The sequence below is a fragment of the Sinocyclocheilus rhinocerous genome, unplaced genomic scaffold, assembly GCF_001515625.1.
Source record: "Sinocyclocheilus rhinocerous isolate Xijiao unplaced genomic scaffold, SAMN03320098_v1.1 scaffold5768, whole genome shotgun sequence".
Classification (NCBI taxonomy): Eukaryota; Metazoa; Chordata; class Actinopteri; order Cypriniformes; family Cyprinidae; genus Sinocyclocheilus; species Sinocyclocheilus rhinocerous.
The window spans coordinates 98,112-114,330 of NW_015644805.1; the positions used below are offsets into that span (position 1 = coordinate 98,112).

At 37.5% G+C, this 16,219-nt stretch overlaps 1 protein-coding gene across 1 annotated transcript in view; it reads right to left on the reverse strand.

The window, feature by feature from the left end:
* Window positions 1–5,351, reverse strand: part of LOC107758821 (cytosolic acyl coenzyme A thioester hydrolase-like) — a 22,722-nt gene extending 17,371 nt beyond the window's left edge. Inside the window, exons 1-2 of the mRNA XM_016576649.1 lie at window positions 5,342–5,351; window positions 5,028–5,144 (exon numbers count right to left, since the gene is read on the reverse strand). Of these exons, the coding sequence (XP_016432135.1) occupies window positions 5,028–5,144; window positions 5,342–5,351 (127 nt within the window). The remainder of the gene's footprint in view (window positions 1–5,027; window positions 5,145–5,341) is intronic.
* Window positions 5,352–16,219: the final 10,868 nt, after the last annotated feature.

The window sequence follows — 16,219 nt, forward strand, 5'->3', positions numbered from 1 at the left end:
AGACTGTCCTTGCAAAGTTGGAACTGCCCCACTTTATAGAAACAACCTTTGTGCACAGCCGGCATTGTAGGCTACTCTACCAGGATCAGGAAGCAGTCCTCCGTAAAATGCGCTGCACTCATCTGAATATTTGGTTTGAACTGTTCTGGAACAGTGTTGTAAATACAACTTAACCACTTTATCTATGCACGAACAGCTCGTAACACTCCAAAGAGAAAGGAAAACTTGAAATTGCATCATATGACCCCTTTTAATGTATGTATGTTTAATAATGTTTAATAAATGCATGTTTAAATACATTTTCATTTATCTGGTCGACACTTTTATTAAAAGAGACTTTTTCAAGGTACAATATACATGTATACATTTGATCATTACTGTATGTGTGTTCCACCAGTTGAGTTATTTGAACTCTAGTAAGACTAGCTATGTTATTAATCTTGCTTTAACTAGCATTATAGGCATTATCTCAAGTGTTATTTTACCAGAGATGGAGAGAAAGAGTGCTCAGGAAACCAGTTTGAAAATAGTCATTGTTTTTTTGTATTTATTTTGTGTTTCTAGTGGCACAGCCATTACACACTTCCTTGGTACAGGCTGATTTATGCTGTATTTTATCCAAAGTTGGGTTTGGAAATTGCTGCCTAATATATCTTTTTAGATTGTCTGCATAGGTCCAATAGCTCCAGATTTATCGATCAACCTAGATTGGTCCATATTTTTCTTTAAAGGAACTTGACTCTTCTGTAGTTACATCGTGTACACCGTTTTCGAATCCATTCAGCCGATCTCCGGGTCTGGTGGAGCTTTTTAGCACTTTTAGCTGTAGCTTAGCATAGATCATTGAATCGAGGCAACTGTCCAATTACTTATGGTACCTTAAAAAGGGGGGGAGGTACATATTAAAGGGGTCATATGATGCGATTTAAATTTTTCCTTTCTCTTTGAAGTGTCCCTTTAAAGAGCTGTAATTCCTAAACCTTTCCTCCAATTTTGATGAGAATACTCATATTCATTATATAACTGTAACTTGAATAGGGTTGCAAAAAGCTGGAAAATTTCCAGTAAATTTCGGAAATATTCCAGGGATTTTTGGAAAGTTTCCGGAAATTGTCCACCCCTTTGCAAACCTAAACTTGAATATGTTTAGGTCAGCAGCTAAAATAATAAAAATTGTGCCTGTGTACAAAATATATATGGACCTGACTGTATAATCTATTACAATTTCTGGGTTTTGAGTATTCAGCGTTTCTATTCTGGCCCCGAATCTCAAAAATGGCACAAACCTTACATTGGGTGGTGGTCTAATAAATTTGTTAAGCACAGTATATGTTATTAAACAACAAATAGCTCTGTTTCTTATAATAACACACCAAGGGGAGAATGCGCTCGTTGCATTTCCTGTTTTTTTTTCTGTTTTCCTTAGTTTTACTGTATTTTTCTCCTCATTTGTGTTAGTCATGGAGTTGAGAATTATTTAAGTTTTACTTTTAGATAAGATTTATTTTTAGTAAAGTTTCTCAATAATTTCAAGGGATAACACTAGAGGAGAGAGAGAAAAAAAAGGTTTGTTATTTGTAAAGCCCCTAAGTTTGAATTATGATACAACAGAGCATAGATATTTGAACCTGTGTGTTCCTTTAAATCTTGATTGAGAGCATAATACAGAATAGTTGCAAGCAAGAAAGCAAGCAAGCAAGCGAGCAAATAAATAAATAAATAAATATTGAAAGGGAAACTGAGCAATTAAAATTGTATTATTTTATTATTTATTTGGTTATTTCTTAGTAGTTAACATACAGTCATGTCACCTTGAATAAACAAACATACAAACAAACAAACAAACCAACGAATAAATAAATAAGTTCATATACATCTAGGTGTAGTGTGGCAATCGAAAAGCTGGTCTGTGTTTAGTCTCTTAAATAACCAACCAAAGTATGTTGATTTCTTACTTTCAAGACAAATTACTTTTTCAATGGGGGCCTTTTCACTGGCAGTCATTGCTCATAAGTCCTTGCCCATTATAAAATATTTTATTTAAAAGATGCAATAAAAGAGGAAATCAGGAAGGAGGTACAGTGAATATAAAAGTCTCATAATTTACAGGTATTTGCCAAAAGTATAAAAAATAAAACTGAGTGCAATTACTTTTTGTTTGCTTGTTTTGTAGTCAGTGTAATGATAATAAATACCAAAATACTAATTATCAGCATCAGCAATACTAACTGTAGCTGATTAACCTCCTGATGAAAAGAAGTGTGTTCTGACATCCTCATCAGTGGATATAATCAACAGAGCATTTAGCTGTGATAAAATCCACAATGCTATGATGTAAAACACTTGTTGTGCAGCTCCCTTAGTGAACTGGTATTTTTTATTCACTATATACAGTGGAGTTCGTAATGTCAGATACCAGAGAGAAAATCTGGGATTTTTAATTACATGCTTTGTTTTTACCAGAGAATGTAAAACGCTTGCATGTGGCTGTCTCAGTACAGAGCGGCTGCGTAGGTTATGAATAATCCCACTTATGACGTTGGGTGTCGGGAACAGCGAAAGACTAGTTTAAAGCATGCCACAAAGTTGACCAAGCCATTACAGCAATTAAAGCCATCCAACCATTAAAGTTTGACCTAACTTGAGTTCACTGATTCCAGGAAGGGATGCTTATGTTTAAAATACAGCACCTAGGACATCTGGAGAGAATCAGCCCTGTGCATCACCATAGACAGTCAACACGCTCATTCCCTTACACAGCAGAAACGGAAAATCTTTATCCTAGTCACACAAACCACCATTCCCTTCCATCCAGCCAGAAAAGTAAGTGTATTTATTTCTTGTCTCAGTGTTTAGCGCAGTTGTCGTTGCTAGGAAACGCTTGTTTTGTTTACTGTGGAGACGTGCTGAAATGGCGTTTGGTCTCGTACTAAAAGAAAGAAAGAAAAAGTTAAATTGTTGGTAACACTTTATTTTAAGGTCCAATTCTCACTATGAAATAGTTGCTTATTAGCATGCAAATTACTAGCATATTGGCTGTTTATTAGCACTTATAAAGCACATATTAATGCCTTATTCTGCATGACCATATTTTAGATCCCTTAGCTTAACAACTACCCTACTAACTATTAATAAGCAGCAGATTGGGTGTGTATTGAGGGAAAACTCTCAGTTAATGGTGAATATGTATTCCCTAATCTAAAATCTTTCCAAATTGTTTCTGTAGAATGCTTTTTTTTTGTGAGGCATTTGTTTTGGGAAAATTTATAGAAAAACAACACAATAACGGTTTGGAAAGATATGTGGATTAAATAAATACATTTTTGAGTGAACTAATCCTTCAGACATGCCGCAGTGTTACTAATAAACCATCAACAGGTAAGACTGCTGTTACTGCACATTTACACACATTTACTTCACATTTACCCAACCATTTCCTCTTCCAGAGCACTAAGCAGACTGTGTTGCATGAGATCATTGCTCTTTCCGACTGCACATTTGACTAGCCAGGCAGAGTTTACTTTGGGACTATTTGTTTGCCCTGCCAACTGCAGACATTTTTATTACTGTTGCAATTCTGTTTGGTGATGCTACTGATGTAGAAATGAACGCCGAAAAGTTAAGACCCAACCACAGTCACTGCCACTGAAATAAGCCAGAGAAAACTGAATAATTCAAAATCCTGAAAGCTTTACCAAGTTCATGTCAGAAGGACACAAATGGCTTTGAACGTAGAGTGATTACGAGCAAGGTTTTAGAACACACTAAAAAGAATGTGCCTTTTGTTTATTTACACACAGCTATAATAGAGCATGGGTTTGTTTGTCAAGTCCCATAGTATTAGCACATGCAAATGTTTTAGAGTGTGCAAACATGAATGAGTCAGATGAGTAATGAATGAATGGAGAAAGTAATAAGCATAATAATTCATGGAATGAATAATTCATTTTTGCTCAGTCATTTAATATGAAAGAATAGTAAACCTCAAGGCTTCATGCGTTCTCAAGCTTTCAGTTTATTTTAGTGGAAGGATGAAAAGTCTTTGCTTCTGTGAAATTATGCACAGTCACAGTGTCATCCATTGTATATACACTGAATATCAATGATGCTGTTGTTTTCTTCCATTCTTTGTTACATAAAGTACAATACAAGCACTGTATTTACAGGATGATAACATGGCAAACAAATGTTCTTCTAAAAATGTCTTCTAAATCATCATCAACAACAACAACTAAGAATCCTGGATGCTGTATTATGCAGATAGACTGTTTTAATGCTACGTTCAGAAAGACATCATTTCTGACTTCTTGGAAAGTGCACCAAGTGCACTCTTGTGCTCCAGAGAAGAGCTTGGGTTTTGAAAGACACAATATATGAAAAACAGATAATTTTTGGTTGAAATAATGACTAATAATGAAATAATGAATTCTTATAATAAAATATACTGCATCAGCAAATAATATACACTGCATCAGAGTTTGCTCAGTATATAATATGTTTAAAAGGTTTGTGAATACAGCTTTGTAAAAAATGGTAACTGATCTCAATCAATTCTGTGTGTGTGTATACAGTATGTACTGTATATCCCAGATCCAATCTGGGATGCAACAAGTTCTAACAGAGTAATGTGCCGCAGTATAATAAATAATATGTTATATCTTTCAACTGCCTATCTTTTACAAAACAAGAACTGAGAATAAATCACTAAAATTGCTTTGTGGTCCAGTGAACTATCAGATGACAATACAGACCTTATGTTTGGCAAACTACACTAGTATTAAGCAATACATCATGTATGCAATTTTCCACAAACCTGTTTACAACCCAAGCTACTTAAAGGCTGTCCACAGTCTATCTGTAACTTCACAACTGAACTCTTTTTTGGAAATGACATGAACTAAGTTTAGCTTTCCAATCATAAAGGAAATCAGATGTCTGTGAGATTTCTGTGAGAATCAGAAACCTCGTCCCAACAATATTCTCTATGCTACAATGTAAAAGAGGCAACACATGTATTTTTTAATTACCTTTCTTGATCTTGCGATGGAAGTTAATGGCATCCACAGATGCGGTCACAATGTTGGTCTTGCAATGACGAGCAGCAACAATCCCTGCCACCTCATCCATCAGCTTCATGGTCACACCTGAGGATGACAGATATCAGGGCAATTTATTAACTGACTTAGAATATGTATATCAGTCAAATTTACCCTGAAGCATCAGAGTAAAAACCATTCAGAAGTCATAAACTGTTTGTCCTGCTGAAAGAATATGTAAAGGAACTTGTGATAATAAGAGTCGTGATCTCCTGCTGACGGTGCGTATATAACCATTTCATTACCATCCTTCATTATCAGTGCTGTTTTGGCTGATATGGCATTGCTATCTTACCAAATAAATACCCATTTGGCAGTGAAATGCAAAACCTTATGTCATATGTGTCACGTACCGCTACTGTGAGGAGCACAGAGCGAGGAACGAGGAGACGAGGAGTAAACTTCCAACGAACAGGCTTTATTTGACATCAAAGGAACCAGGAACACACACGTAGAGGGGAGAGATGACATTCAATACCAGACAACGGAACACTGAATAGGACTCACTTTAAATACACAGGACTAGAGGAGGGGATGACGAGAAAGACCTGGAACTAATGAAACAATTAACATGGGAGAAAACTGGGTCATGGAGCACGTGGGGGAGGAAAAACACACAGATAGAGTCCAGGGGCGTGACATATCGTCCCCCTCCCGGAAGGTGCATCCTCGCGCCGTAGAACAACAGAGGGGGGAACGGGTGGGAACTTGGGAGGAGGAGCCCGAGGCGGAGACGGAGAGCCAATGAGCCAAGGCGACAGGGAGGATCCGGAGGGCCAAGGCGGAGCAGATGGCGCTGACGACTGACGCGGAGGCGTGGATCCGAAAGGCAGCGGTGGAGCCGGAGCGACAGAGGACTGAGGAGGAGCCGAAGGGATGAAGGAGCCTGACAGAGCCGGAGGGACGAAGGAACGAGGCGCAGACAGAGGAGTGGAGTCCCGAGGCGAAGGATGGTCAACGTTTGTGAGCCTCTGGGCTTAACTTGGGACCAGAAGCCCTCTCAGGGCTGGACGTGGGAACAGGAGCCTTCTCTGGGCTAGACATGGGAACAGGAACTTTCTCTGGGCTAAACTCAGGAACTGGAGCCCTCTCTGGGCTAAACTCGGGGACTGGAGCCCTCTCAGGGCTACACTCGGAGACAGGGCTGGGAGAAATCGCTCAAGGGCCTTCCTCGGACGTTGGCACTCTGTACGCGGAGTTTAAACTGGCATCATAGAACGCATAGAGCGCGTCGACCGGGTAGCTGGAGAGGTTGGCGAGGACCAGGAACAGTCTGGTGTGGCCCTCGAGCGATTTTTCCCCCTGCTCCAGCAGGAGGAGGAGATATTCAGGGCGAGGGGACTCATAAGGGCACAACGGAAACAAAAAACACTGGGTAAAACACGGAAAGCAAAAACGTAGGGAAGACACGAGGGTTACTGTTTCGGTCTGGTATCCTGTCACGTACTGCTACTGTGAGGAGCACGGAGCGAGGAACGAGGAGACGAGGAGTAAACTTCCAACGAACTGACTTTATTTGAGATCAAAGGAACCAGGAACACACATGTAGCGGGGAGACAACATTCAATACCAGACAACGGAACACTGAATAGGACTTACTTTAAATAAACAGGACTAGAGGAGGGGATGACGAGAAACACCTGGAACTAATTAAACAATTAACATGGGAGAAAACTGGGTCATGGAGCACGTGGGGGAGGAAAAAAACACAGATAGAGTCCAGGGGCGTGACAATATGACAGAAAATTACATTAAAGCTCAAACGATGCAGCATGATTACTGCTTAGTAAACACTGTAACTGTAATAATATCAATTGCACAGCACACGGCTAGGACAAAGTTCAGTGCTTTATGAATTATACATCTCTCTGGGCAGAACAGGTCGCCATCAGTCTCAGGAGAATCAGACCACTTGTTCTGAATCACAATATCTGTATGACTTGGAAATTTCACTATTTCACTCTCCAAACCCATTGTAATAGGCTTGTGTGAGAAACATAGATAAGTTGATAAATTGATATTCTTTCATAATCGTCTAATTGGCTGTAGCTCTGAAATATCATTTAGGTTGCATTCAGATTCAAAAATGGTTTGTCGACGCACCATTGCACAACACTTCTTCCAAGTGCTGTACGGGAAGGTGACATGCAAGTCTGAATGTGGATTGTGGTGAATAACATTTGAGAGCTGCAATGAAGAGGGAGGATTGTCAATTAAAATTCTATAATTGTATCCCTTTGTGTGAAGATTCTACAGAATTTCTAGATGAGAGCAAATAATGCCAGAATTTCAGAATTTTTGCGTGAACTGTTGCTTTGAAGTCGATGATGTATCTTGCACTGAATATAAAATATAATATGTTTTAACATATGTTGCTCGCATTTTTAACTTTTTTAAGGAATTCTGAACCATTACATCATGTTTTTGAAATGCAGCAAGAAGGTCTTTGTACAAATAGTTCTGATCAATACACATTTTAATGTGCCAACCTAAAAGCTCATTAAAAATTAAATCTGTAATTCATGCCATGTCTAACATTCATGAAACTCCAAGCCCAAAGTCAAAGTCACACAAAATAAAATTCTGGTTCCTCTTGCAAAAACATACTGTGGTAGCCATAATTTTCAACAAAATATATGGTAATTCGAGTTACACCAGTTTTTTATGGTTATTCAAGTATTGCATAGTTATTCACCCCGAATGTTCAAACATGCTAAAAAAATAATGAACATAATAAAATAAATAAATCTGTTGCAAAGTATTGTGAGATTGTCTTTTCCTCAAAAATGCATGCAGTGCTGCCTTAGAATTTTTCTAAATTCTATAATGTATCAACCAACATGCCTAATAAAATCGCTGAGCTAATGTTTTACTAACTGCTGAGAAGCTGTAATGGTATGAACAGTCCGCTTATGGAAGTCACTAGGTGTAAGATTGCTAAATACAGCCACTAACTCGGAAAATATATGGAAGATACTGCTGCTGCCAAGCTTTGAAAAATATCTGGCCTGAGGTAAATCATCTGAACAGAGATGAATGGAAGCAGACTGTATGTGATATAAAGGCATTTAAAGACCATTTCCATTGTTCCAGGACCTGAGGGATAAAGGGGTCACATCATGGAAAACATGATTTCCATTGCTTTTTTGGAATAAAGAGTTCAGTGTACTATGTGGACTTTTTAAAAAAAAATTTTTTTTATGTCATGCTAAACATAAAATGTATCAAATAATGTGACTTAATTATTTTATGTATGTCAGTAGTATATCATGGGAACAGCACACAAATGTTTCCTTAGAATGACCTTTGTAATGACCCTTAGATCATTGTAAGGACTTTAGATCAATGACAATCAATCAGATCAGGGAAAATTTGTTGACAACTAATATTGTTGTAAAAAAATATTTTCATCAAAGCATTATAACCCTATACAGTAGAAAACTGAGAGAGTTAAGTATTGTAAGCTCAGTGTTAAGCAAGAAAAACCCTCAGAACAGATGATTAATTTAGCGAGAGGGTCAGCAGATAGCACAGATATAGAACAGAATGACACTCCTTGGAATATTTCTATACCAAGATGACGTGCAATTCACAGCGCCAGTGCATGTTTTGTAAGCTCCCTTGACACCAAACAGGCAGAGACTTGAATACTCTGGATCACTGTATGAGCTGGTTTTAGCGATGGACCCTGGGGACTCATCTCCAAGTGAGATTCCCTCAATTTACACATGGCACTGAAAGCGCACTCCACCTCAAAAACTCTCTTGACAATTTGTGGCAAAGCTTCTTCACAAATCTCAGCTAGTGAGAAAGCATCATCTCTGGATGTACAGTGGTGTAAAAATATGGGAGAAGCATGAAATGGCTGCTGAGGTTTTGCACAAGTGTCATAAAAGGGGCCATTTTGAACTTTTTTTGTCAACCAAGAGTCTCCTTTTGCAAGCTTTCACACCTGATCCAAGTGTGGTTTAACAGTTACAAACTATTCATGTTTGTTTTTTTCATCTGACACAAATCTATACTGGATATAAAAAGTCTACAACACCCCTATTAAAATTGCAACTTTTATCAGATGTAAACAATTAATCTAAGTAAAATTCATTTTCATCTTAAAAAGGTTTAATTTTAACAGGTGTGTAGTCCATTGTATGATCATTCGCTGGTTTAAACTGATCTAGATGGTTTACTGGTACAGTATATGCTTTTGACCAGCAAAACTTGGTCTTTCTAGTGAACAAGCATGGTCTTTCTAGTGAACCTGGTCTTGCTAAGCTAGTTAAAAAGCCTGCTGGGGATACCAGCCCACTGGCATAACATTCTGAGCTATCAGCATCCACTCCACAATATATGCAGGTTGGCTCAAATCACCTTAGGGCCTAGTATTAAGATGCATTTTCTGTGGCGCGCACAGAGACATTTGATAAGTGCAAAAACACGATACGTGGCTTATGAGTGAACATATACGCTAGCGAATGAATAGGATAATAACTGTAGGGCAAAGAATGAACTTGTGTCATAAGTGTTTGTTTCTTTCAAGAATTAATAGCTTTGCTCGATTCTGTTGTTTTCGTACAGTCTAGTACATCAGGCAAAAATAAATCCAAGAAAAGCAAAAAACAAGAAAAAAAGAAAATCCAGGAATAAACATAAATACAAGCATTTAATTTTTTTTCAGTGTCATAAGGATAATAACTCAGTATTAAGAACAGTGCGACTGTGCATTACAGTTATTTAAATTCATGAAAGCTCTCTCTATTCATCTCCATCTGCCTTTGGTAAGGTGAAATGAAAGTCAAGCTGACTCACTCTCATGATGGGTAGAGAGTTTTTGCCACTGCAGTTGAATTATGGAAGCGACATTTGAAACCTGTGGAGTTATTTATATGCCTCCATAATTGTCAGTCAGAATGATTTCTATCGGCTGATTTGCATAGACAAATGCATCTAAGCCTGGTGGCACAGTCAATAATACGGCAAATGTCTTAGTATGTCTGTCTTCAGACTGAAATTGAGTAATTCAGAATTTCTGAACCACCGGTTTCGCAACAGAATCCAGATTTTACATTGGACAGTAAGTGCCAACACAACACACATCTACTGTACGCTAATAAAAAGATAAATAAATATATAAAGAAAGAAAACACTGCCATTTATTAATATTATTAGTAATTAAATAGGGCCAGTTTTACTAAACAGGGCAAATTAGCGCTAGAGCGCAATTCCATAAAAGCACCGATGGGAGGGAAAATTCTGCGGGTGATTTACTGACAATGCGCACATTGAAGAACACAGACACAACATCTCATTTCCATAATGACCAGCACAATCTACCGCCTGCTTTAAGACATGCTTTTTTGGGGCGTTAAATAATGCCGCAAATACCAGTGAATTGACGAGCGCAAATCGTAGTAAATCGCGTTGTGTGATTCATTTGAATATTCTCCTCCTATAAATTTACAGATCAAAAGGGAAACTCCTACAAATGCATATTCAATAAGGTGAGTCGCAAAAATAACTGTCTTTTCAGCGCTAATTTCCCACTGCGTGTCTTAGTAAATCCTGACAGTAGTTTTTTAACACCAAATAAGGGTTTGCGCTGGCGCAAGCTGATAGTAAATCTGGCCCATTGTCTACAATCTGTTAAATTACTAACATATGGACTGAACAGGAAAATTTACAGTTTGATAAATGAATAAGCAACAATGTGACCGCAGTTAATATTGCCTGGCTATATTATGTTGGCATGTCTAATTTGACATAACAAAAACCTTTTTTCCTTATTTTTAATAGACAATGTGTTTTTTTATTTTGATATCCTAACTACACATAATTATGTAGTTTGCTGCTTTTTTTTAAACAAAGAAAGAAACTTGACAGTGGTTCAACATCAGCAAGACTGCAGTCTTTTCAGTCAGAAAGATGCTTGCAAAAATGAATATTTGCCTGTATGCAAATGACCATAATGGCAAGCAAACCTAAGGGTGCTTTAACTGTGCAGTCAAAGAATTTTGTAAGTTTCTTGGGCTCCAGATCTGAAAAGGAGAACTGGGCGCTCAATGGAAAAACAGCAATTAGAAAGCCAATCCCAGAGGAGCCTTTGCTGCTAGCAAGTGCTTCAATGATTAGATTTCTTGTGACGATTACCCAAAATTTTTCCTCTGAACAGGCTGAGCCTAGAGCCACCATGATAGATGATGAAATATTCCTCTTCAGTTTAGTACTCTAGATGCTCTGCTTTTGTCTTTCTCTCCACTACATTTCAAACAATTTTAGGTCTACTTACAAAAACAACTGTACCAACAGCAAAATCAACTATCTCTTTACTTCAGAGTATAGCACCCTCTCTCTTTTTCTTTTAATCATAATGGTAAAATAAAAAAAATAAATAAATTAAAAAATGGCTTTGTAATGGGATTGTTACCATAGAAACAGGTTGTGGGATATTTTCGCACATGCTCAAAAGAGAAAAATATTTCCTGTATATTTGTACACTGTGGGTATTTCCAGCTGCTAGTTAGCACGACAGCTTGCATCAACAGCTTTACTTCATTTAAATCCTTCGTGAGTCATAGTGATTCACTTGTGGATGTTGAATACCTCCTGTAAAACCTAGCAACAACTCTTACTTACAAAAAATTACTCCTTTAAATGGGAGACAGTCACACTTTATTTTGATTGACCATTTCATCTACATGTCAGCTAACTCTCACTAGAGTCTTAGTACAGCATTAGTAGACTGTTTGATTAAGATTAGTGGAATAAGCGGTAACACTTTACAATAAGGTTCCATTTGTTAACTATATTTAATGTTCATGTTAATATTCAAGTCCATGTTAGATCAGGTCCATTAAATAACATAAACTATATAAACACAGATACAACTTTTGGTCACACTTTAAGGCCCAATTCTCGCTAACAAACCATTAACTACAACTTTTGCCTCAATAAACTCCTAATTTTCTGCTTATTAATAGCTAGTAAGGTAGTTTAGGTATTGGCTAGGATTAGGGATGTAGAATATAGTCATGCAGAATATGTGTTTTATGAGTACTAATGGTGGCCAATATGTTATTAATGCATGCTAATAAGCAACTAGTTAATAGTAAGAACTGGTCCCTATACCAAGTTGGGTGTTACCCAACTTTTGATTATAATTATTGGAATCAACATTAACTAAGATTAATAAACACAACAGGAAGTATTTTTCATTGTTAATGTTAACTAATGTAGTTAACAAATGGAAAGTGCTGCTGAATAAGCTAATATGTCTTGCAAAGTTACTTATAGTCATAATGTCTGTTGGAGGATCATCAAAATAAAGTGTTAGCAGACATTAAGCAGACAGTCTAATAATACTAATGACTGCTAGTTGAAATGTAGTTGCAAATTTACTTATAGTCAACAGAATGTCTAATGGTGACTATCAAATAAAGTGTAACCTGGATACAAAGAGTCATTAGTTGACCTATTAGTCTATTACTTTGTCCTTTCAAACCCATATGCTCTGATTTTTCTTCTATAAAATACAAAAGCAGAATTTTTAAGCGTCTTCACAGACTCATCTCTTTGCATAGAGTGGCAGTTCATAATAACCACTTCTGTCAAGATACAAAAAGGTGTAACACCATAAAGTTATGGTGAAAAATGCACATGTTTTTGTTTTTTTTAGTTTGAGTTTGCAGACTATATATTGGCATGGGAAAAGAGCAGTGAGAACATTCTTTGAAGTTTTTCCTTTTGTGTTCCACAAAAACATTAGAGAATCGAGATTGGAATGACATGAGGGTAAACAAATGATGTCTGAACTATGTGTGTTTGTTCCACAAATCAATGCTAAATGCATGAACATCTAAGTGAAAAGTGACATGACATGTGGCCAAGTATGGTGACCCATACTCGGAGTTAGTGCTTTAATCCCATCCAAAGTGCACACACACACACAGCAGTGAACACACACCCGGAGCAGTGGGCAGCCATTTTTTTGCTGCGGCGTTCAGGGAGCAGTTGGGGGTTCGGTGCCTTGCTCAAGGGCACCTCAGTCGTGGTATTGAAGGTGGGAGAGAGCGCAGTACATTCACTCCTCCCACCTACAATCCCTGCTGGTACGAGACTCGAACCCACAACCTTTGGGTTACAAGTCCGACTCTCTAACCATTAGGCCACGACTTCCCAACTAATCAACCTCACCAACCTAAACCAACCTCAAACCATGTACAGTAATATACATACAATAGAAGACCAGGTTAAGCTTATGATGTGAAGCTTATATTTTTCATATCACATAGATGTGTTATTTGAGTTGTAAAGTTGACTGGGTGGATGACTGCAAATTCAATAGTATTTTTTAGTAATCTATTTGCATCAGTCTTTTAATGTTTGTGGTCTTGCAAACACTTTTCGTATTTTAAACATTAATTCGCAGCGCTGCATGCTTGTTCACTAAGCATAAGCGCATCACTGTTCAGGCATTTTCCATTCATACAATGGTTGCTGTCCACAGCTGTATTTAACCCAGAATATTCCTTTAACATATTTAGTAGTTTAATATCTGGTAAAGACTCAGCTGGGTTTACTCACACAAAACTCCCACTGCCTTACTACAGATACAACAGTGCCATATTGGCACACAGCCTTTCTTTCTGAGTAACACACACAGATATAAACACACTCACACTTGATCTGTGATGGATGTAACCTGTCTGCACTCTATAATCATTCCTGCTGGAGCTCGGCTGGAGGAAATCCAGATGCATTCATGCACCCATCTGTTAGTTTTATCTATGCCTCCTCTCCTCAAACACACACACACACTCCATCTCCGTCCATTAACACACATACTCTCTCGTCCCCAAATACACACTCTCCCAAAAGACACATCGCTCAGGCCCCCGCAACTCAGCTGGCAGCTCTTGCACTCTGTGTTTTTCTATGATCTCATATGGTCTCCCATGCGAACGCAGATCCTAAACAGCCACTAGACCACAACTCTTATGGCATTTGTGAGGATCAAAAGATCTGGCTTATGAACTAATGTTAAGTCTTCATCTTGCTTTATAACTTTTTTTAAGAGGTGGAAAACATTTAAAGTGCCCCTATTATGGATTTGTGAAAATTACCTTTCATGCAGTGTGTAACAGCTGAATTGCAGTGTGTAACAAGTGAATTAAAACATCCTTTAAAAGACTTGTTTTGTGTTGTTTAAATGTGTTTTTCACATTTAAAATATGCATGCTTGATTGTGACAGTGCCGTTTACAACACAGTGCTGATTAATTAGCTATGCTTCATGAGTTCTTTCCAATTTCACTTTAATTGTGCTTTCAATCAAATAAGGTCTATAAATACACTAAATAAAATGTTCAATCTTTCTATCATTTAGAGCAGGCATTCCCAAACTTTTTTTATCAGGCAAACCCCTCTACGTGTAACATGTGACTGTAAAGCTCTGAAGACTCTGATGTGTCTCAGTGAGATCTGTGTACTGTGGCCATGTAGGATGACAGATTCAGATTCTACCAAACCTTTAAAAGATGAGAAAACATGATCCCACGCGCAATGCCTACACAAGACAGCTATTCATAGCAACCTGTCACATAGCAAAGTCATATGAGCTCTGCATTTTTACAATCTTCTCTCAGCCCCCACATTTCACTCTCAGGAACCCAAGCACATCTCACCGTCTTACCTTTTAATTCAAAAGTTTCGTTTAAAGCAACATCAACTCTTTTCTCTTTATTTGAGCAATACATGACACAGAAAGTGTCCTTACAGGAACAGCTCACCCACAATTAAAAATCTGTCATAATTTCTTCACCTTTATGTTGTTCCAAACAACATATGTTGTTTGGGGTAACATTTTATAGGGACCAATTCTCACTATTAACTTGTTGCTTATTGGCATGCCTATTATTAACATATTGGCTGTTTATTAGTACTTATTCTGGAAGACCATATTCTACATCCCTAATCCTACCCAATACCTTAACAAATACCTTACTAACTATTAATAAGCAGCAAATTAGAAGTTCATTGAGGTAAAAGTCACAGTTAATGGTTTATCAATAGTGAGAATTGGACCTTACAATGAAGTGTGACCAAATATTTTAACGCAATTAACGCAGCATCCACCTTTTCCTAACTAATGTTAACAAATTGAACTTTATTGTAAAGTGTAACCATAAAGGGTTACCATTTGTTTTTATCTACAGAACACTTCATTTGCCAAAATTCAAATATCTGTTGAATTTCTCTGAACTATATTTCAGTAAATCCCACAATTATAATTCAACTTCCTGTGTGCTATAGTAATTTCAATTCAAATTTGGATTTCCAATTCTTAATTTTTGATTTTTTTCTCAGTAGCTCACAAATCTCATTGACAACGCAATTCTTCACCATTGGTTTTTTGATCTGCATTTGTTTGTTTTTACATAAATGAAGACTTTCAGTAAATTCCAAGTTTTTCTTCCCACAAAGCTATCGTACAGTATGACTTCAGAAGACTTATCTAGCACACAAGTCATATGGATACATTACTGGTGTTATGACTTTTTGGTCACACTTTATTTTAAGGTCCAATTCTCACTATTAACAAACCCTTAACTACGACTTTTGCCTCAATAAACTCCTAATTTGCTGCTTAATAGTAGGTAAGGTAGTTGTTAAAGGGTTAGTTCACCCAAAAATGAAAATTAGCCCATACTCACCCTTAAGGCATCCTAGGTGTATATGACTTTCTTCTTTCTGACATGTTGTTCTGTGTCAGCTGCGTCACACGGATACGCTGTTTCCGTTCAGATCAAATCACAACAACGTAGGAAACAGATCTGGCGTGACGCAGCTGACACAGAACAGCTTACGCTGTTTACGTCCAGCTGATACTCTCGAAAATGGCACCAGGGTGATGCGGAGAAGACGAATTGTTGATTAAAGTCATTTTTTTTTCTTTTGTGCACAAAAAGTATGCACTGATGTCACATGGACTATTTTAACGATCTCCTTGCTACGTTTCTGGACTTGGGAACATTTCAGTTGCGTTGCTGTCTATGCAGGGTCAGACAGCTCTCAGATTCCATCAAAAATATCTTAATTTGTGTTCCGAAGATGAACGAAGGTCTTACGGGT